This window comes from Phocoena sinus, chromosome 9 (assembly GCF_008692025.1).
Source record: "Phocoena sinus isolate mPhoSin1 chromosome 9, mPhoSin1.pri, whole genome shotgun sequence".
Taxonomy (NCBI): domain Eukaryota; kingdom Metazoa; phylum Chordata; class Mammalia; order Artiodactyla; family Phocoenidae; genus Phocoena; species Phocoena sinus.
The window spans coordinates 22,908,055-22,930,912 of NC_045771.1; the positions used below are offsets into that span (position 1 = coordinate 22,908,055).

A 22,858-nucleotide genomic window follows, 5' to 3' on the forward strand; every position below is an offset into this window, starting at 1 on the left:
AGTATCAGAGTTAAGCCAAAAATGAAGAGTTCCCAATACAAACATTACCTGCAGCAGCCAGATGGGCTGTTACCTCATCAGCCGCTGTGGAGTTGAGTATGTCTGAATCATCATACGAGGTGTCTTCAGGAGAAGAAGGTGAGTCTTCATCAGCACTCAACATACTGTGTTCAGTGTAGGTAGCCACATGGACCTGTTGAACTTGTTGGGCCACTGCATGGGCTTCTATGGTAGCCATGTGTTCAGTTTGGGTCACTCCGTGTTCCTCCATGAAGATCTACTGTCAGAAAAAAGGCAAAGAACAGGATTCAGTGTGTAATATATTCCAATGCTTAAAATAAGAGATATTTTCCCCAAGAGCAGAGGAACTCTGACAAGCCTTTGATTTTACTACATACCTCACCACACCAAGTCGTAGGAAATGGGGAGCATCATTCCAATGACATAAAAATAGTAGAATATTTTCCTTGTGTGAAACTATTTTGATAGTTTTTTTTTAAACAATCTGTGTGATTTTTATTGATGGGCGACAACTTTATACTCCTAGCTATCACTAAATGTGTACAATTAGAGACGCGGCGTCGTAGAAGAGCAGACAGCAGAATTAGACAGCAGACGCAGGGAATTATCAATCTTCATTATTTTGCCCATTTTTCATTATGTGTACACAGAAGCACGAATACAATTTGAAATCTTTTAATGGCAATAAAGTTACAATCACCCACCTATGTGACTGACATCTTAACTCCAAATATTTGATCTGCAATGTGTATGTAAGCAGCTTCTTGTCGCACAATTATTAAAATGTATTTTTCCTATTAGGAACCAGCAACTTATTTTTTGTGTTTGTTTATCTTTTGAAGTAAGAACTATTTCTTCTCTGATAACTGGCTCATTTTTATCATTTATCAAAAACTAAAGGCTGGGCTTCCCTGGTGGCGCAATGGTTGAGAGTCCGCCTGCCGATGCAGGGGACACGAGTTCGTGCCCGTCTGGGAAGATCCCACATGCCGCGGAGCGGCTGGGCCCGTGAGCCATGGCCGCTGAGCCTGCGCGTCCGGAGCCTGTGCTCCGCAACGGGAGAGGCCACAAGAGTGAAAGGCCCACGTACCGCAAAAACAAAACAAAACAAAACAAAAAACTAAAGGGTGAGGGAAGAAAGTGTGATGGATTAAAAAATTTATTTAAGGAAAGATAAAATTCATTTTCACAAATTTACAAGTGTTGTTGCTGGTGCAGGATTTATTCTACTATGCAGTTAGACTGGGAATCAAATGCAAGTTCCCCTTCTTACTCAGGAATGGCATTATTTCGGAAATGTGGTTTTTTGTGTATTTGCTTAAATCAAGCGATAGTCTGTCTCAACCAGATGGAAATTCATTGTGCTAATTTTATACCTCAAGTCACAAAACAATAAATATCCTTGATATTATATATAATGATAAAAAATATATTTAAAAGATCCTGGTGACTAGCATATGACATTGTGGACATAAAAACAGTAAGTAAGGGCTTCCCTGGTGGCTCAGTGGTTAGGAGTCCGCCTGCCGATGCAGGGGACATGGGTTCGTGCCCCGGTCTGGGAAGAGCCCACATGCCGCGGAGCGGCTGGGCCCGTGAGCCATGGCCGCTGAGCCTGCACGTCTGGAGCCTGTGCTCCGCAACGGGAGAGGCCACAACAGTGAGAGGCCCGCGTACTGCAAAAAAAAACCCCCCAAAAACAGTAAGTAAAATACTTAACATTTTCTTTATATTTCAAACACAAATGGGAGTTAAACATTTTGTCCCCAAAATGTGATTATTCAAATTGGTTTTTCTGCTTATAAAACTGTGTTTCTTATAAACCCTGAAATGATGCGGTAGTAAGATAAAGGTTTGCTCTCCTAGTGTACTTATGATCTGTCCCCTCTTCTTCCTCCCTAACCTACAGAGAAGTATATTAACCTTAAAAAAATTTCTGAAGCATACATACATACATATGATTTAAAATAAAAAGAGGTTCACAATATATATATTATTCTTTGACAATATATCTGGACATTCTGACATGTCAAAACATACAAATCTACCAGACCTTTCTAAATAGCCAAAGAACACTTCACTGTATCGATGTGCAATAATTATGCAACCAATCACCTACTGATATATAGGAAGGCAGCTTCTAAATTTTTGGTATTGTAAACAGCAGTGAAGTGAACATCCTTTTTTATCAAACTATGCATACTGGTCCTCAAAAAACTTTAAGAAGAATTACCATGTGATTCAGCAATTCCACTTCTGGATGCTATGCTGGGAGAACTGAAAGTAGGGTCTCAAAGGGCTATCTGTACACCAATGTTCATAGCAGCATTTTCACAATAGCTAAAAGGTGGAAGCAATCCAGCTATTCACTAACAGATGAATCAGTAAGCAAAACGTGGACATACATACAATGGAATGTTACTCAGCTTTAAAAAGGAAGAAATGGAAACTAGGAAGAGACAGGATCTTCCTCGAATTGATAAGAAAAAAATCTACAAAAAATCTACAGCTAGCATCATACTTAATGGTGAGAAACTAGAAAATTTCCCGCTAAGATGAGAAACAAGATAAGGATGTCTCCTCTCATCACTCCTTTTTGACATTGTACTGGGATTCCTAGCCAATGTAGTAAGACAAGAAAAAGAAATAAAACTGTCTTTGTTCACAGATGACATGATTGTTTATGTAGGAAATCCAAAAGAATCAATAATAATTAAAAAAAAAACCTGGAACGAGTAAGTAATTATAGCAATGTTGTAGGATACAAAGTTTATATACAAAAGCCAACTGCTTTCCTATATACCAGCAATGAACAATAGAATTTGAAATTAAAAAAACATGATTACCATTTACATTATCAACCAAAAATATGAAACACGTAGGTATAAATCTCACATAACGTACAAAATCATGAGGAAAACTATAAAACGTTGATGAAAGAAATCAAAGAACTAAAATAGACAGATATTCCAGTTCATGGATAGGAAGACTCAATAATGTCAAGATGTCGGTTCTTCTTAATGATCTATGGATTCAATGCAATCCCAATCAAAATCCCAGAAAGTTATTTTATGGATATTGACAAATTAGTTCTAAAGTTTATATGGAGAAGCAAAAGACTCCGAATAGCTAATACAATATTTTATTTATTTATTTATTTTTGGCTGCGTTGGGTCTTTGTTGCTGCACGTGGGCTTTCTCTAGTTGCAGTGAGCGGCGGCTACTCTTCCTTGTGGTGTGTGGGCTTCTCATTGCAGTGGCTTCTCATTGCAAAGCACGGGCTCTAAGTACATGGGCTTCAGTAGTTGGGGCTTATGGGCTCCAGAGCACAGACTCAGTAGTTGTGGCACACGCAGCATGTGGGACCTTCCCGGACCAGGGATCGAACCCGTGTCTCCTGCATTGGCAGGCGGATTCCCAAGCACTGTGCCACCAGGGAAGTCCCTAATACAATATTGAAGGAGAAGAATAAAGCTGGGAGACTGACACTCCTTGACTTCAAGACTCACTATAAAGCTACAGTAATCAAGGCAGTGTGGTACTGGTAAAAGAATAGACAAACAGATCAATGAAACAGAATAGAAAGCCCAGAAATAGATCCCCATAAATACAGTCAACTGATCTTTGACAAAGGAGCAAAGGCAATACAATGGAGCAAAGATAGTGTCTTCAACAAATGGTGCTGGAATACCGGACATCCACCTGCCAAAAAAATGAATCTAAACACAGACTTAACACCTTTCACAAAAAGTAACTCAAAATGGATCATAGACCTAAGTATAAAACTCCAAGAAGATGACACAGGATAAAACCTAGATGACTTGGCTATGGTGATGACATTTTAGATATGACACCAAAGGCACGATCCATGAAAGAAAGAACTGAAAAGCTAGACTTCATTAAAATTAAAAACTTCTTCTGCTCTACAAAAGACACTATAAAAATAATGAGAAGACAAGTCACAGGCTGGGAGAAAATATTTGTAAAAGACACATCTGATAAAAGACTTTGTTCCAAAATACAACTCTTAAAACTGAACAATATTGAGAACAAACAACCCAATTAAAAAATGGCCAAAGACCTGAACAAGACAGCTCACCAAAGATGATACACCTATGAAAAGTATGTGAAAAGATGTTCAGCATCATATGTCATTAGATGATTGCAAATTAAAACAATGAGATAACACTTTGCACCCATCAAGAATAACTAAAATCCAAAACACCAACACCAGCAAATGCTGATGAGGATGTGGAGGAACAGAATTCTCATTCATTGCTGGTGGGAATGCAAAATGGTTACGGCCACTTTTGAAGGACTGAGCCTCAATTTCCTCATCTTTAAATTAGACATCCATCTCTGAGGATATGGTTTTCTTAATTGTGTGCAAAAGATTTTGAGTCAGGCATCTAAAAAGCCTTTCTTTATTCTATTAATTCCAACGGCTCAAATACCGCTCTCTAAAACATTAAAATAAGGAAATTATAGGGAACCAATGCCCCTAACATAATTTTATGAGAGTGCACAAAATGGAGAATGGACCTGACAATGATTCCTCTGAACAGATATGAAAAGCAAGATGAATGCCCGGGCAACATGTAATGAACTGTGATTCTAAACATCACATCCAAATAAAAAGGCATATCTGTCTATTATCTGGAACCAGTGATGTTCAGCAGATTAGTCAACACTCCATTTAAAAAAAATCATTCCCCCAAACAATAACATAACATGGTAGCAATTTTACTAAAACCTGTTTCTTAGCCTGGATCATCACCTGGGATGCAACAAATACTTCATCTAAAGGTTCTTCTTTAATATATGATCTATAAGGGATCGGAGGAGGGGCAGTTTTGTACAGAGGAGTTCCTACTTTTGCCTTTATCGACCAGCAGGCCTGCGACTAAAGATAATAGAAGAGAACTCAGAGAAACAGATTTCTGGTCAGGAGCACGCTGGTAGCTATAGTCAACAATATCTAAGGAGCTACTGGAATTTGGATAAAATATCTAAGGGTGCTAAATTTAGTCTAATCCACACATAATGAGATTAAGTGTAGAGTATTTTAAAAATCAAAGTTGGAAGAGCAATTCAGGATATCCAATCAAGGTATAACTAAAAGTAAGAGAAAGCCTTAGTCTCATCAATAGCATTACCATATCAAAAGAAAAGCTGCAAGAACCGCCTAGGGGAAAGTCTCAGAGCAAGACAGCGTCTACAGCCAAAACGAGGGACAGGAAAACCAAGAGGCTCAACTTAATTCCTAGACATGTCCAGAATCTAAATTTCATAACTAGGATAGAAATTTTACTCAACACAACAGCCTTTCCCAAAAAAGCCTAAAGCCAAAGACAGTATTTGATTCTCGGGCAGACAACGGGTAATAGGTCAAAATTTCACCAGAGCAGGAAAAACTTTAAAAACAACTGCACAGGGGCTTCCCTGGTGGCGCAGTGGTTAGGAACCCACCTGCCAATGCAGGGGACACAGGTTTGAGTCCTGGTCTGGGAAGATCCCACATGCCGTGGAGCAACTGAGCCCGTGAGCCACAACTGCTGAACCTGCGCTCTGGAGCCCACGAGCCACAACTACTGAAGTCTCGGTGCCTAGAGCCCGTGCTCCGCAATAAGAGAAGCCACTGCAATGAGAAGCCTGCACACCACAACTAAGAGTAGCCCCTGCTCGCCGCAACCAGAGAAAGCCCGTGCGCAGCAATGAAGACCCAATGCAGCCAAAAATAAAAAAACAAAAACTGCACAAGAAAGTTTAGAAATAGTCTTGCCAGTTCAAGTTTAGAAATAGTCTTGCCTTGAGTGAGGCTAACTTCCTAATTTGGAGCATCTAAAAATAATTTATGACTGCAATCACATAATATTTTTCATTCCAATGTTGATAAATTTATAAATGTTCATTAATATTAATAACAACCCAAGAACCCAGTTAATAATAATGCTTTTATACAACATGTGAGAAAAACAAGCTTTACCACACAACTTCATAATGACTTGAGTGTGAGTGGATGGTTTTGTGAAAACAATATTCTAAGTTCACTGAAGGCAGGGCCTGGGTACATAAAGTCTCTATGAACAGCAGCCATCATAATTTGTTTCTTAATAAATGCTTGCGGGTAACTGGCTGCACATTATACTTAGTAAAGCTAGACCCAGGCAATTACAGTTTCCACAATTCTCCTATAAGGTTGTGCTGGCCATTCATCTCATCTCTCAGCTTCCAAGCCCTCTATTCTATACTTGTTCTGAACTGCTCTATAGCCAACTCTGGGTTGGGTCAGCCAACCTTATTTACCAGACTTGTCTGCCAGCTTCACATTAGGTTTTACCAAGGGGAGGCAACAGGTTAAGATGGGAAGAGGCAGGGAGAAGGGATTTTCTTGATGTTTTCATTCTTATTAAAGTTGCTCCAACAAGAGAGGACAGCCTCATGTGCCAACTCCAGCTGTGTATCTTCTCCCCTGCTGGTTGAGTACCAGCTGCCTGGCATCCACGTGGAGGTGAGATTACCTGCTGTGTGGGGGCCCCTCTGAACTCCTAGGTTCTTCTATTCCGTTCCCCCAGCCCAAGGGGTGGTTATTAAAATCTGGATTACTTTTGCTCTTTTAGTCTTCCAACACCTGTGTAACCAATTACATTCTCTGAAGCACCTCACATGGTTTACTGACTGATACAAAGGGAAGAAAATATGTACCTTTCTTGAAATTACTCATAGAGTGCTGGTAAGCAGCAAAACTTTACATTGATTTATATAAGTCAATACAATAAAATGTATTGACATTTTTATACTATCAGTAAAGTGATTCTAAGGACATTTTTATAAGGCTACCACTAGGGTTTGTTTCCATATGCCGATGGAAGTTGAATACAAAATCGAGTTTGATTAATCATTAAAAAGAGGCTATGTTAGAGAGTATAAAATGCCTCAGGAAGAGAGAAATGGGACACAGAAGTGAGAAGGGGGTACAGACAGAAAAAGAAGTAGGAGATATACAAACACAAACTTTGATGTGTTTATGAGTCTGTCTTACCTGCTCTTTAAATAAGATACTTAATAAGTCTAACATTCCAGCAAACCACAAAATCAACATCACAGTAATAAAATAAGTGCTTTTTTATGGAAATAATAGTGACAAACAATCACAAAAAGATTTTTCATATTATTCAATGAATATACTGGGTCTGGTATTTGGACAAACCAAAGAAAATTGTGGTAGCAATGGCAGCTTTGACCTTCATCTACTACTCTAAGTTCTTGGCAGACTATATGGAGAGATCTATGCATATCTGCTGAAAATTAATAGTAGGTACTAACTATAATTTCCAGTGTGGCGTGCAGAGATTTAGAGTTTTGTTTTCTTATTATACAACTAGGCCAAAAGAATCTAGTACAAGAGCATGCCAAGAGTACACAAAGTGTCCTCTCCAACCCACCTCATTCCTGCTTAAAGGCTTATCCTCACTTCCATAGCAGGATGGTTAAGAGTGCAAACTCTGGAGCCAGAGTACTGGATTCGAATCCTTACTCTGCCACTCACTTGACTCCTATGCTTTCGTTTCACCACGTAAAAGGGCTTAAAACAGGACATGTATATACTAAGTGCTAGATAAGTGTAACCTATTACTAGTAGTAGTACTATTCCACATAAAGACAGATAAAGCATAGAAATGTCAAAGGGAAAGTTACATGGGAGAAAAAATGCTTATAAATTGGGAGAAAAAAATTTATACATTGGGAGAAAAAATGCTTATAAATCACAACTAGGAGTTTTGACCATACAAGGACCTGTATCAGAACATAGTTATTTTCTGAAGTACAGACCCTTTTGAGGATGTGTGAAAGCTACAGAACTCCTTAGAAAAATGCATATACACACAAAATTTTCCAAAATATTTCAACGTTCTTGGACTCAAATCACAAATAGGTTATTTCATGATGATATAGCTATACCAGAGCTGAAACACTAGAGGGTGCCACAACCAAAGATAAATGTAAAGAAAGCACAGGGAATTTCAAGCTGCTTAAAATTCTTCAACTGGAATAAACATCCTTCCACAGAAAACAGGTGAATCTACTTCACCAAATACTTCAAAATACATCAACTCTTCTACAGGCTCTAGATCAGCACTGTTCAATAGAAATTTCTGTGATGATGGAAATGTTCTAAATTTGCACTGTGCAAAACAGCAGCCACCAACCCATGTGGCTACTGACATGAAACGTGACAACTGCGACTAAGGAGCTACATTTTAAAATTTTACTTAGTTTTAAATAATTTTAATATAAATAGCCACATGTGGCTGTGACTATCACAATGAACAGTGCAGTTCTTCTATATTCTAGTTTTAAGTTTTGAAATTACTTGCTTCTAATTGTTGTTAAAGAAATTTCTAATACAGTAGGTTCATACAATATTTCAAGCAAATCCATCCCTTGGTGAAAATTCAACACTGCAAAGATAGGAAAAAAGACTGTCCGTGTCTCTCCCTCACCCTGCAGGTGTTCACAATCAAAAGTAAAAGCTTTCTTTTACTCATAGAAACCCTGCCTACCCAATTCCCTGACTATTTCTTAAAGACCCTGGGTTAAAAGAGCTTAAAAAAAAATAAGTACAAATTGATAAAGTTAACTTAGAAGGCTTTTGCCTTTTAAAAAGCCTTTTCCAGGACTTCCCTGGCAGTCCAGTGGTTAAGACTCTGCGCTTCCAATGCTGGGGGCGAGGGTTCAATCCCTGGTCGGGGAACTAAGATCCCACATGCCATGCGACATGGCCAATAAATTTTAAAAAATAAAATAAAAAAGCCTTTTCCTTAAAAAATAAAAAAATCATATTCGAGTGATAATATCACCAAGGGCTAAAGGAGTACTGGGAAGAGAGGACTACAAGGACATCGAGTAGGTACCATGAAAAGGAGGACAGAGTCTTTAGCCAGGAGTAAGAGAAAAGTGGTCTCCACATTACAGCTTACAACCCTGTGTCTGTCAGAGTGCCCTGAGTGAGAAGGTACCTAATTAATGTTGATGACAATGATAAAAAGGATTAGAAAATGCATTCTCAAATATTCAGATGCTTATTAACAGCTACAAATATAAACAAAAAGCAGGTGAGTTGCAGAAGCTATCCCTGGATCAGAAACATGGTGGATAGGAAGTTTAGTAATGCCTAGGCATTTGCAAATGGGTAAGAATGCAGCTGGCTCTCTTTGCAGAAAAATCATTTCTCCACAGCTGCTCACCAAATTACCAAAAAATAAGGAGCTGTCATGTGATAGCAGGATTAGAGGCTCCCTCAATTTCCATTAAGGAGAAATAATATAAATTGCCCCAAGACTCACCCCTCAATCTCACGAGCACAAAGGACACTTTTATTCAGATCCTGCTTACTGTGAAATGTAGCATTGTTGCCTGGCTGCTTCTGTGGTGGGCCTCAATCCTGCTGGATTTGCCTTTACACAACCAACATTCAGTTAAAGCTGTTTCTTAGATTCTTCAATACATGATTTTTCTTTTGAGATAACTGAACTAGGACTTGTTTCTGGATAATATTATGAATGTATAAGTGTCAATACTATGGATCTAGGAATCTCTGCAATTCAATCATTCTCTCATTCATTCCACAAATATTTACTGAATTCTTATCAGGTACTCCTAGATTAGTTTAACATCAGTATTCCAAGAAAAACTATGACTGGCAATTCTAATTTTTTATCTTTAGTTTAAAAAATGTAGGGGCTTCCCTGGTGGCGCAGTGGTTGAGAATCTGCCTGCTAATGTAGGGGACACGGGTTCGAGCCCTGGTCTGGGAAGATCCCACATGCCACGGAGCAACTAGGCCCGTGAGCCACAACTACTGAGCCTGTGCATCTGGAGCCTGTGCTCCACAACAAGAGAGGTTGCGATAGTGAGAGGCCCGCGCACCGCAATGAGGAGTGGCCCCCGCTTGCCACAACTAGAGAAAGCTCTCACAGAAACGAAGACCCAACACAGCCCAAAATAAATAAATTAATTTTTTAAAAAAATGTATTATCATAAAAGTGACACATGTTCTTTTTGGGTAAATGAGAAAATACAAATCAGAAAAAAACAAAAATGAAACAGAAATCACCACCACCTGAGATAGCTACATTACCAAATTAACAATTTGGTATACATGCTTCTAGCATTTTCCCCCTGAGTTTCTTAGATGCTTTTTTTTAAACAAAGGTGAGGCTGTTGTGTATATACTGTTGTAGAAATATTTTAAAATTTAATATAGAACAGAAAATTTCATGTTATTAACATTTTACATCATTTTTTAATGTTTACAGAGCATTCCCTATAAAAATGTACAGTAGGTATTTTACTAATTCCCTAAAGTTAAATCATTTAGGTTGTTTCCAATATTTCACTATTATAAATACCACTGTGATGACAAGTTTGATATTCAATAAATATCTGTTGAATAAATGAGTAAATGAATGGTTTACTAAGTTAAGTCTTTAAGTACATACCCAATTATTTCCTTAGCTTTTAAGAGACATAAAACTTTCAGTAGGGCTTCCCCGGTGGCACAGTGGTTAAGAATCCGCCTGCCACTGCAGGGGACACGGGTTTGAGCCCTGGTGCGGGAAGATCCCACATGTCAAGGAGCCACTAAGCCCGTGCGCCACAACTACTGAGACTGCGCTCTGGAGCCCGTGCGCCTAGAGCCCGTGCTCCACAACAAGAGAAGCTATCGCAATGAGAAGCCCGTGTACCACAACGAAGAGTAGCCCCCGCTCGCAACTAGAGAAAGCCCTGCGCAGTAACAAAGACCCAACACAGCCAAAAATAAATAAGTTAATAAAATAAATTTAAAAAAAAAAACAAACTTTGAGTAATCGTATAGCTATGATTCTGGACATGCTATTATAGCAGGCACAGAAAGGTAATGTGGTAAAAACAGTAATCTAAACATAAAGGTGAGCACATAATACTTGGGGGATGCAAGACAAAAATATTAACCTTAATGATGTAAAAGTAGAGTATGGCTCCCAGAAGCTGGAATATAGAAAGAGGGCAGTGCAGGAGCACTTAAAATGCCATTCTACAAAATGGCAAGTTGAGAAAGTTTAAAGTTGGTGGATCAAAAAATAAAAGTTTATCATTTATAATTATAAAGATAATTATTAAAAAACTTTCAAAAAGAATATAAATATCAAATAATGGGAGATGGAGAAAGGAGGGAGTAGAAAAAGTGACTTAAATTCTTATTTTTCATATCAAAAAAGTCCACAGATATTGTATAAAGTTGATCAATCAAGAAACAGAAGTTTACACATATTATTAAGCCTTATGGAAGTAATTCCAAGAGAAGCTAAAAACAGAAATAGTGAAATGGCTTTTTTCTTTTTTTTTTTTTGCAGTACGCGGGCCTCTCACTGTTGTGGCCTCTCCCTTTGCGAGCACAGGCTCAGGATGCGCAGGCTCAGTGGCCATGGCTCATGGGCCTAGTTGCTCCGCAGCATGTGGGATCCTCCCAGACCGGGGCACAAATCCGTGTCCCCTGCATCGGCAGGTGGACTCTCAACCACTGCGCCACCAGGGAAGCCCAGGGAAATGTTTTTTAAAGGTTGTCTCTGGACTGTAGAGCTAGGGATGGAAAGGAAAGAGAAAAGGCAGGAGACATGTTTTTTTCATCATCAACTCTCCTCTGCTATTTAATTTGTTAGGAAGCACAAAGAATACCCTGATAAAATTGGCTGAAAAACCTGTAATTATTCACTTTGGATCCCCTAACTATATATATCTTCTTACCTTGATAACCAGTCAGACGCAGCTGCTCCCAGAGTTTTCCTTTAACCAGAGGCAAACTTAAAATGCCTAAGACCTTGGAGACTACCTAGTCTGATTTTCTCATTTTACAGATTAATCTGAGACCCAGAAAGACTGAGTTACCCAAAGTCACAGCTCTAGTTGGCGGCAAAACCAAAACTCGAACCCACATTCCCTGCCTTCTAATCAAGCGCTCCAACAGCTCCATCAGAGACCCACCCTTTGTCCCAGAGCACAGTCTCTAGCCATTACTGGCTTGGGCACGTTAACTTCTATCCCACACTATCATGTGTGTATCTTCAACCCAAGGGTTTAACTGAGGGGCCAGTGAATTTGTATTATAAAATAACATGCATACTGAACTGCAGTGATTTTTCAAACTGCACCTGCAGTAACCCATCCCAGTCCCTCTAACATGCCTTCCGTTCCCTTCACTCTTCAACCCTCACCATCACTGCCTTAGAGGATACAGCTGCTTTGAGGAATGGTTCCTACAGACTGAGAGGCCTGACAGCATGCTTCCCAGCCACAGGAATAAATGCAACTCATGAAGTTGCCAAAAAACAATGTCTTTTGAAGCTACTGTCTTCTGTGAGCACCAGGGCAGTCAAATTATTTCATGTTTTTCTTCACCCATATTACATGGGTTTATCTAGCTAATTACACACTCCCACTTCCAATAGATGGAAAGGGAACAAAACTTTTTTTTTTTAAAAAAAAGGAGGACAAGGGACTGACTTTTTTTTTTTAAAAATGGAGAACTGCGCTCACATTTTAATGTTTGTAATCATTATACCATTTTATAAAAATTATTTTAAAATGAATTTTAAATGGTATGAAAGTCCATTTATATATTATTTGTATAGATTATTATTTACGTAAATTTAGAAACAATAAAAAATAAGTATATGCAGAAGAGTCAAGATCTAAAAACCAAAACCCCGGCTTCCCTGGTGGCGTATCGGTTGAGAAGTCGCCTGCCGATGCAGGGAACACGGGTTTGGGCCCTGGTCCGGGAAGATCCCACATGCTGTGGAGCAACTAAGCCCGTGCGCCACAACTACTGAGTCTGCACTCCAGAGCCCGAGAGCCACAACTACTGAAGCCCACGTGCCACAACTACTGAAGCCCAGGTGCCTAGACCCCGTGCTCCGCAACGAGAAGCCACTGCAATGAGAAGCCCACTCACCGCAACAAAGAGTAGTCCCTGCTCGCAACTAGAGAAAGCCCATGCACAGCAACAAAGACCCAACACAGCCAAAAATAAATAAATAAATAACCCAAACCCCAGTATTGACTGTTTTTTCCATAAACTGTGCACAATTTATGGACAGCATATGTCTCACTAATTTAAAATAAGTAACACTGAATGTTTAAAAGCATGCTTTCACACACATGGAGCTGTGCATAATGGGATCAGTGGGGCAACAGCAATACAGATTAATATTGAAAAGCAGGCTGAGCAGTGAGCCTAACACTCATCACTTCCTGGTTTACTTCCTGCATTTTACTTCTGATCCACTGTGAAACTGAGGGCTAAGGGACACATACATACAGTTTGATGGTGGCAACATCAATTGAGGCTTTTAAAAAAGTCAAACAATGTATATGAAAGCACCTTATAACTGCAACATGCTAAAGAAACATAAGGCATTATTTTACTGTATTTTATTGTGGAGCAAGAAAGTGATGCAGAAAAGGAAATGATTGCTGCATCCATCCAGCATTTGAGTACCAGGATCTTAAGGGTTGGACCATAAGCAGCTCCAGGTCTAGTCAGAGAAAAATCATATAAACCAAAGCAGCCCTTCATACCTGTTTTGACTGGTCTGCAGTGTTTTTTGTTTGGTTTTTCAATGTGAATAAATTGCCAACATTTTAAAATAGGGAAATAAGAGTAAAAGTTCCAGACTTCTGACTTCTCTTGAAAAATTAGGAAGATCTGGGGACACCAGTAAGCAGTACTGTGTTAAAAGCTTGGGCTGGAGAGTCAGTTCTGTCATTTGCTAGTATGGTGATACTCAACCTCTCTAGGTGCCTCAGTTACCCTATTCATAAACTGGTGATAATGTATTAATACCTTCCTCAAAGTGTTAGTGTGAGGATTAAATGAAATGAAGTAATTAAGTAAAGGACTCAGCAGAGTGCCCCGCCACCCCCAATAAATGCTAATTGTTATTATCATTTCAGATTGGTAACAACTGACTGGCTAGAGGGAGAAGAACATGCTCTTACCAACAAGATAATAGCAACGAAGACTCTACAATGCAGTGTATAAACGCTAAGGGAGAATGGGGCTCAAAGGAGAGGGACGATAATCCAATCAATCAACAAATATTTAAGAAGGCATACAGATGGCTAAAAAGCACAGGAAAAGATGCTCAATATCACTAACTGTTAGAGAAATGCAAATCAAAATTACAGTAAGGTATTACCTTACACCGATCATAATGGCCATAAAAAAAAATCTACAAACGATAAATGCTGGAGAGGGTGTGGAGAAAAGGAAACCCTCCTACAGTGGTTGGTGGGAATGTAAATTGGAGAACAGTATGGAGGTCCCTTAAAAAACTAAAAATAGAGCTACCATATAATCCAGCAATCCCACTCCTGGGCATATATCAGGAGGAAACCATAATTCAAAAAGATACATGCACCCCGATGTTCACTGCAGCACTATTTACAATACACATGGAAGCAACCTAAATGTTCATCAACAGAGGAATGGATAAAGAAGATGTGGCACACATATACAATGGAATATTAGCCATAAAAAAAAAAGAACGCAATAATGCCATTTGCAGCAACATGGATGGACCTAGAGATTGTCATACTGAGTGAAGTAAGTCAGACAAAGACAAATATCATATGATATTGCTTATATGTGGAATTTAAAAAAAGGGTACAGATGAACTTACCTACAAAAAAGAAATAGAGTTACAGATGTAGAAAACAAACTTATGGTTACCAGGGGGTAAGGGTGGGGGAGGGATAAATTGGGAGATTGGGATCGACATATACACACTACTATATATAAAATAGATAACTAATAAGGACCTAACTGTATAGCACAGGGAATTCTACTCAATACTCTGTAATGGGGGCTTCCCTGGTGGCACAGTGGTTGAGAGTCTGCCTGCCAATGCAGTGGACACGGGTTCGTGCCCCGGACCGGGAAGATCCCACCTGCCACGGAGCGGCCAGGCCCGTAAGCCATGGCCGCTGAGCCTGCGCGTCCGGAGCCTGTGCTCCGCAATGGGAGCGGCCACAACAGTGAGAGGCCCGCGTACCGCAAAAAACAAAACAGAACAAAACAAAACAAAAAAACTCTGTAATGGCCTATATGGGAAAATAATCTAAAAAAAAGTGGATACATGTATATGTATAACTGCTTCACTTTGCTGGACACCTGAAACTAACACAACATTGCAAATCAACTATATTCCAAAAAAAATTTTTTTTTCAGATTACTGAGGACCAGGTTCTAGACAAGAGACACAGTGGTAAGCAAGAAGGCAGAGTCCCACCTCAAAGAACTTACATTCTGGAGGAGGGAGCCATGACAATAAAGACATAAAGGAATAAACAAGAATTTCTGGAATTGACGTGCTATGCGGAGGATAAAATAAGGCAATATGATAAGAAAATGCCTGGGGAGAGGTGTGGTCTCTGATGAGGCACATCTGATTTGCGACCTGAATGGGTGAGAAGAAGGCAGTCACAGGAAGAGCCTGGTAGAAAGGGAAACGGTGGAGGGAGACAAGATTGGAAAAAATCACATAAAGCCTTTGTAGGCCTTGGAAAGGAGTTTGGATTTTATTCTGATCAGGTAAGATTTTACGGGAGTAGCTATTTGAGAGGTGCCGCTGGGAGCTGGGAAGGAGGGTGGGGTGGAAGTATTCGGAGCAGAGGAAACAGTGTGGCATATGGAACATGACCAAACATGGAGTACACCAGAGGTTCAGCTAGGGGGAAACCAGATGGTGGGGGCCTATGTGCTGTGCAAAGTAATCTGTACTTCATCTTATAGCTCAGTGGTACTTAATATTATGAAGATCCGTTTATAACAACGGAAGGAAGGAAGGAAGGAAAGGAAGGGAGGGGGGGAGGGAGGGAAGGCGGGAAGGGAGGGAGGGGAACCTCTACTACATGATAATTGTATTTATTCAGAAAACCAGATAATGAAAAGAGCCCACTATAAATTACCTAATTTATTTGAAAACTCAAATGTAAGCAATACTTTTGAGAGACAGTATTATCTACTCAGTCTACAAATAACCACAGGTCACAAAAGCCCACTGCTATAACTCCTGGCCACCCTCAGGGTTCTAGGTTATAGGATGAAGCATTGCTAAAGGTGATAAGGAGCAAACATTCCTCCCAGCTGTGTGAAGAATCGCTTGGGAAGGACTGAGCCTAGACTGACTAGTTACCAAACCAGTCAGGTAACTAATTCAGTGGTCCATGAGGGAGCACTAATGGGGGCCTGAACTAAGACAGTGGGGATGGAGAGCACGGTGAAATATTTAGGGGGTGAAAATGGAAAGGATTTAGTGAACAACTGGATGTGAACAGTGAAGGAAAGGTAAGTCCAGGATAATGCCAATGTTCTGGCCTGGGTTAAAGAGGGGCTCATTAAACAAGACAAGGAATAGTAAAAGGGCAGATTTGCAGAGGACAACAGTGCGTAACAATATTTACATGAACTGTCCAATGAGATACCCAGATCTGGAGCTGTGATGCAGGAGCCTGTGATGCAGGTGTAAGTTTGGGACTCATCAACAAGGAGATGGTAATGAAAGCACAGAGCATGAATAAAATTGACCAGGAATAATACGTAAAATGGGACGATAAAAGAAGCAAGGAAACTTAGGGATATTCAAAGGAGCATATAGAGGAAGGAAAAAAACAACAACGTGTGAACACAAATGAGAAGTTGGAAGGAAAAATGAGAATCAGGAGATAGTAAGTGTCATGGCAGGCAAATGAAGAGAGAAGTCAACAATATCAAATCTGGTGGAAGAAGAATTGAGATAACGACTTGCCAAGAAATTCAATTCATTCATTCATTCAATACATACATAAAAATCACCTACTGTGTGTCAAGCATTGATGTAGACACAGGAGACAGCAATGAATAAAAAAAAAGTCCTCCCCTTCTTGGATTTTACATCCTACCAGAGGGAGATAAACTAATCAAATATATACATAATATTTTAGGGAGAGGAGAGGTGTGGACAAGAGAAGGTGCTGGCCAAGAAATGCCTTTCTGACAAGATCTCTCAGTTCACATCTGTAGGAAGTGAGGGAGACAGCATGAAATACTTGAGCGGAAGGGTATCCAAAGCAGCAAGAACAGCAAATGCAAAGATGCTGAGACAGGAGCATGCTGCGTGTGATCAAGGAACAGCAAAATGGCCCATGTGCCTGAAGCACCCTAAGCTAGGGGAGAAGAAGCAGATGAGGTCAGACAGTTTAGCCAGGATCAGGCCTGTGGGACCTTGAGGGCTACTTAAGACCTTTGGATTTTATTCTGAATGAGATGGGAAACCCTTGGAAGGTTTTGAGCAGGGGTTAAGATGTAAACTGATTTTCTTATTTACATTTTTAAAGGGTCACCTGGGCTGCTATAGGAGAGTAGACTGAAGGGAGGAAAGGTTGGGAACAGGAAGACCAATTATAAGGCTACTTTAAGATGAACATGGCTTCAGGACTTCCCTGGTGGCGCAGTGGTTAAGAATCCACATGCCAATGCAGGGGACACGGGTTCGATCCCTGGTCCGGGAAGATCCCACATGCCACGGAGCAACTCAGCCCGTGAGCCACAACTACTGAAGCCCGCACTCCTAGAGCCCGTGCTCCACAACAAGAGAAGACATTGCAATGACAAGCCCGCGCACCGCAACGAAGAGCAGCCCCCGCTCGCCGCAACTAGAGAAAGCCTGTGCGCAGCAACGAAGACCCAATGCAGCCAAAAGTAAATAAATAAATAAATTAAAAAAAAAAAGATGAACATGGCTTGGACCAGGGTAGCACCATCAGAGGTGATAAGAATTAGTTAGATTCTGCATGTTTTAAGGGTACAGCTGCCAGGATTTCCTGACAATTGGGATGCATGGTAGAGTGAAAGAGAGAAGTCTAAAAATGACTCCAAGGTTTTTGGTTTGAGCAACTGGAAGAACTTAATAGGCATTTACTGGGATGGGAATGAATGTCAGAGGAACAACTGAGATGCCTATTTTTTATATATATATATATATATATATATATATATATATATCTCCACGTGGAAATGTGAGGATATTATGAATTGCAGGCTTAAGTTTGCTATTTTAAAAACTGCTTTTAGATGCTTTTGAACGCTTTTTTAACATTTACTTTTGCTCCTTTTTGGAAGAATATAATTAAGAATTGCACTTATATTCTTAGAAATATTGAGGTAAACATTTATTATTTAGGTTCATTCATTTCTGGACAAATCAGCTATAAAAGTGCCACTATTAGCCTTTCTAAGGTAACAATATAACACTAGGTCACAATTATCTATCATATCTCAGATTTCTGTCAAACATTTTTCTTTATGGATGTCAAAACAGTCTATGAAAACAAGATAACTAAGTTAAAGTAACTATGTTGGAGAGATTCAAGGATGTGCTCTATAAATTACTATATGAATACTCTTCATTTCTTCTTTTTTCCTTTCCTTTCTTTCCCTGATAGCTGTAGTGCAAGGAGAAAGAGGCCAGAACTCGGAGTGAGAAATGCGTGGTTTTGATTTCTAGTTGCATAATCTTGGAAAATCATAAAATCTCTATGAGCTTCTCATTGATCATCTGCAAAACTGACAAGGATGATGCCTGCCTCATGGGTTAGTAATAGTAATAATAGCTAACACTTATTGAGCCTTTACTATGTGCTAGGTGCTTTTCTAAGTACCTTTACACATATAATCACATTATAATGTATAATGTAATCCTCACAACTCTAAGAGGTATTATTATCTTCACTGTCATGAAGTGAGGCACAATGAGGTTAAGTAATTGCTCTAAAGCAAACAGGAAATGAGTGACAGAAACAAAATTTAAGTCTTGTCAGTGCGCATAATAGTGATTTACAGTTTATAAAACATGTTCATATTTTGTTTTTTTTGAATTAATTTATTTATTTATATTTATTTTGGGTTGTGTTGGGTCTTCGTTTCTGTGCAAGGGCTTTCTCCAGTGGCGGCGAGCGGGGGCCACTCTTCATCGCGATGCGCGGGCCTCTCACTGTCGCGGCCTCTCCCGTTGCGGAGCACAGGCTCCAGACACGCAGGCTCAGTAGTTGTGGCTCACAGGCTTAGTTGCTCCGCGGCATGTGGGATCTTCCCAGACCAGGGCTCGAACCCGTGTCCCCTGCATTGGCAGGCAGACTCTCAACCACTGCGCCACCAGGGAAGCCCCATATTTTGTTTTTAAAGGTAGGAACAGCACAGTATTAGAATGATCAATGTGAAATAGGTCCAAAACAGTCAAATATCATCCATTTCACATGGTTCAACCAAAAGTATTATTATGCTATAGCCACTTAAAAAAATGAAACATGAAAATGTTTTTTAACTGTAAAGCACTATGGAAGGTATCATTTTTAAGCAACAATAAATAGAACCACACTAAGAATTAACACAATTGTGAAAATGAAAGTAGTATGAAAGGGAACAGACAGTAAATACAGGAATCTGTTCAAATTACACACCACTCAATGACCGATAGTCAATTATATATCCAGCCCAGGTTTCCATTTGCAGCCTTGGTATTTTTGAGGATTAATCTTCTGAAAGATATGGAGACAATCTCAAGCAGACATCACTTTCCCCAAGGCACTCATTACCCCCTGATGTAATATTTATTTACCTTTTTAGATAGTAAGTAAGCTCATGGGGGCAAAGATTTTTCTGTTTTATTCAATGCTTTATCCCACCACCTAGAACTGTTCAAGGCTCACAATAATCACTCAAATTTGTTTATTGAATGAGTGAGAAATTAGAACTTTCTAAGCTGGACAATAACATATGAAATACATTTAAAGACAAAGAGTACTCAGAGATTTTGTAATGTAAACAACAACAATAAACCTTTCTAAATAGCATAATAATGGTCCCTACCATAAACACTTCAGAAAGTGTCAGACATCTAAATTTGAATAGTACCTATTCAAAAATTAAAATCCCTATATTTACTTTGTGAGTAAATTAAAACAAAGTGTATCTTGAATTACTTCCAAAATTAAAATTAGAATAGCAAATAATCAAAGTTTCAGCCATAGTAGTAAGAAGGAAAAATTATCTTAGAATCCTGACAAGGAAAGGAAGTTAGAGAAAAGTAAAAAAGCACATGTGTTTCAAGAATAAAATTTACAAAGTGGTTGAATATAAAATTAAAATTCCTTAAAACTGGGAATAACATTTTTGAATTTAACTTGTACAAGATTTCCCTAAACTTAAAAGGGGGAGGAAGAAATGCTATCCTAAGTTTCTAATGAAATATAAGCTGCTTAAATAACATTTACACTATATTTCCTGTTCAAAAAAAAAAAAAATCACCAAAATTTTTCCATGACTACGGAAATGTTGCATCCATTTAGAATAAGTTATTTGAAAAATTACAGAGCACTACATAAAGAAAAATAATAATCATCCTATAAGAATAAAAAACATTTTTCTCACTACCAATATCTCAGTGTGATTGTTGATAAAATTCTAAAATTCAGGGCTTCCCTGGTGGCTCAGTGGTTGAGAGTCCGCCTGCCAATGCAGGGGACATGGGTTCGTGCCCCGGTCTGGGAAGATCCCACATGCCACGAACAGGCTGGGCCCGTGAGCCATGGCTGCTGAGCCTGCGCGTCCAGAAGCCTGTGCTCCACAACGAGAGAGGCCACAACAGTGAGAGGCCTGCGGAAAAAAAAAAAAAAAAAAATTCTAAAATTCAGAAGGGGAAAAGGGACCATCAAATGTAATTTACCACAAATATTTATCAGCAGCCACTTAGTCCTGACCACACAGACGTCCTGCAGCTAGCTGGCTGTCAAACCACCAAAAGCTGCTTGTCATCCACCTTCCTGGCACTTAGAACTAAGCTCACTTGGGTCAAAACAAGTCAACTACCTTTCTCATCAGTAGTAATATACTGGAATAAAAGTATAATTCTGTCTGCCAAGATTCTGTTCTTAAGAATAGTCTTGTAACTATTAAAAGGGGACATTAAATTAGAGCTATTGAAAAGGGTTATCTGCATCTGTAGCTTGATTGGGATAATACTTCTGAGGTCTTGATGTGTAATCAAACCAGAGGAAAGAGAAGTAACAGGAAAAATCAACAAATATCATAACCCCCAAAAAGAGTGAATAAAGAGTAAACTATTGAAAAAAATGCATATGCCAGTAGTAACATGTAAATAAAAGTAGGTTCATACTTTAGAATAGATTCCATGTGTTGTGCAACAAGGAATATTCATACTGACTTAGTACAGTTACAAATCATTAGTCAGAGAAATATTACGTAAGTATTAAAGGATGAAGTAGACTGATGTGTACTGACACAGAAAATGTCCACAATATACAGCTGTAAACTGGGGAAAAACCCAACAAAACAAAACACCCCAGGTTATAAAATCTGCTAGAATAAGTGTGGTCTCATTAAAACAAACAAACAAACAAATAAATTACAGATATGGCTATGGAAAAACAAAAGAATCTAGAAAGGTATACTGAAACTGTTAAGAATGCTTTTCTTCTGTGCATAATGGAATTATGAAGACTTCTTGTTTTACAGATTTTTTTTCTCCCTTTAAAACAATAAGCATGTAGTTACTTTTATAATGAGGGGACTGGAGGGGTGGTTAATCCCAGAACTGGGAAAGAAAAGACAAATAGTATAATAAGCCCCTCTACCCCTTCACCAAATGAAAAATCTGAGGGTGACCTCTAAGCTCATGGAATCAGAGAGACCCATATAAAGACCATCAAAGCTGCCCAATGTCCTCTGGGTACACTTTCTTTAAAAAGAATCCTACGTAGAACCTCAAAATATAAGATAAAAGTGGAACACTTCTTATTGAAGGAGCTGGGGAATGCTGACAGCTACAGGCGTTCATCCCCCTCACCTCCTGCAATACCCTCTGAGACTCAGCACTCCACAGAGCACAAGTGGAAACTCCCTACTTAATGCAAGTCTGAAGCATCGTGCAGTTGGGAAACTGAGACCCAAGAATTAGCCTCCTATTAAGATATCTGCCTAACAGACAGGCTCCAGGGTTATTTTATTTACTAGGCATTATAGACACAGTCCTTGGGGCCTGCAAACTTTTCAAATACATACAGAAAAGTTTAGAGAAAGCTGAAAACAAAAGAACTGGCTCCAAAATACCAAAAGAATGAATAATCAAAATTAATAAATGTCCAAAAAAAGAAAAATAGATATAAACCTTCTTGATGTTCAACATGATTCAAGCACACTACAGCTCCCTAGTGGCTCTGCAACTGTACATGTTTTTCTATTATATGAGGTTCCTGTTTAGCTATACATATCCATCAAAGTAACACAAGCTGGCATCTGCCACTGAGAAAAACAAGTGGAAAAAAAAGCAACAATGGAGGGACATTGTTTTGGAAACTGCAAAAAGACAGAAAAGATATGTTAATCAAATAGGTGGATAACTAGAGATTCAAGGGATAATGAAGTCTGCCCTCGGAGGGTAAAATCAAATTCCAAAAAACTCAAGCAGCTAAAATAATGAGCAAAATATCATAGGATAGATTTTAATAAACATAATACTCTGAACTCTGGCTTAAAAAAACCCATTGCAGAAGAACATAGGATGGTGAAGACTGTGTCATCACAAGAAAAAACAAAGAAAAACTCAAGGGGTGCTGGTTCACACTAAATTTAGTATGGAAATAAGCATGATATGTAAAATATGGATAATGGATAATGAAAGCATCAACCTGATCACACTTGTATTTACTGCTTGGCACTACACATTTTTTTTTTTTTGAG

General features: G+C 39.1%; 1 protein-coding gene across 6 annotated transcripts in view; it reads right to left on the reverse strand.

Annotated features, from left to right (window-relative positions):
• NRF1 (nuclear respiratory factor 1) overlaps positions 1-22,858 on the reverse strand; it is a 134,697-nt gene that overhangs the window by 90,700 nt on the left and 21,139 nt on the right. For 5 of the 6 annotated variants that reach the window (XR_004351402.1, XR_004351403.1, XM_032642853.1 and 2 more), the window contains exon 2: positions 49-280. Coding sequence is in view for 4 of the 6 variants with exons in the window: in XM_032642853.1 (XP_032498744.1) it covers positions 49-271 (223 nt within the window). In the remaining 2 variants the exon portion in view is untranslated. The remainder of the gene's footprint in view (positions 1-48; positions 281-22,858) is intronic. The other variant, XM_032642852.1, reaches the window with a different exon arrangement.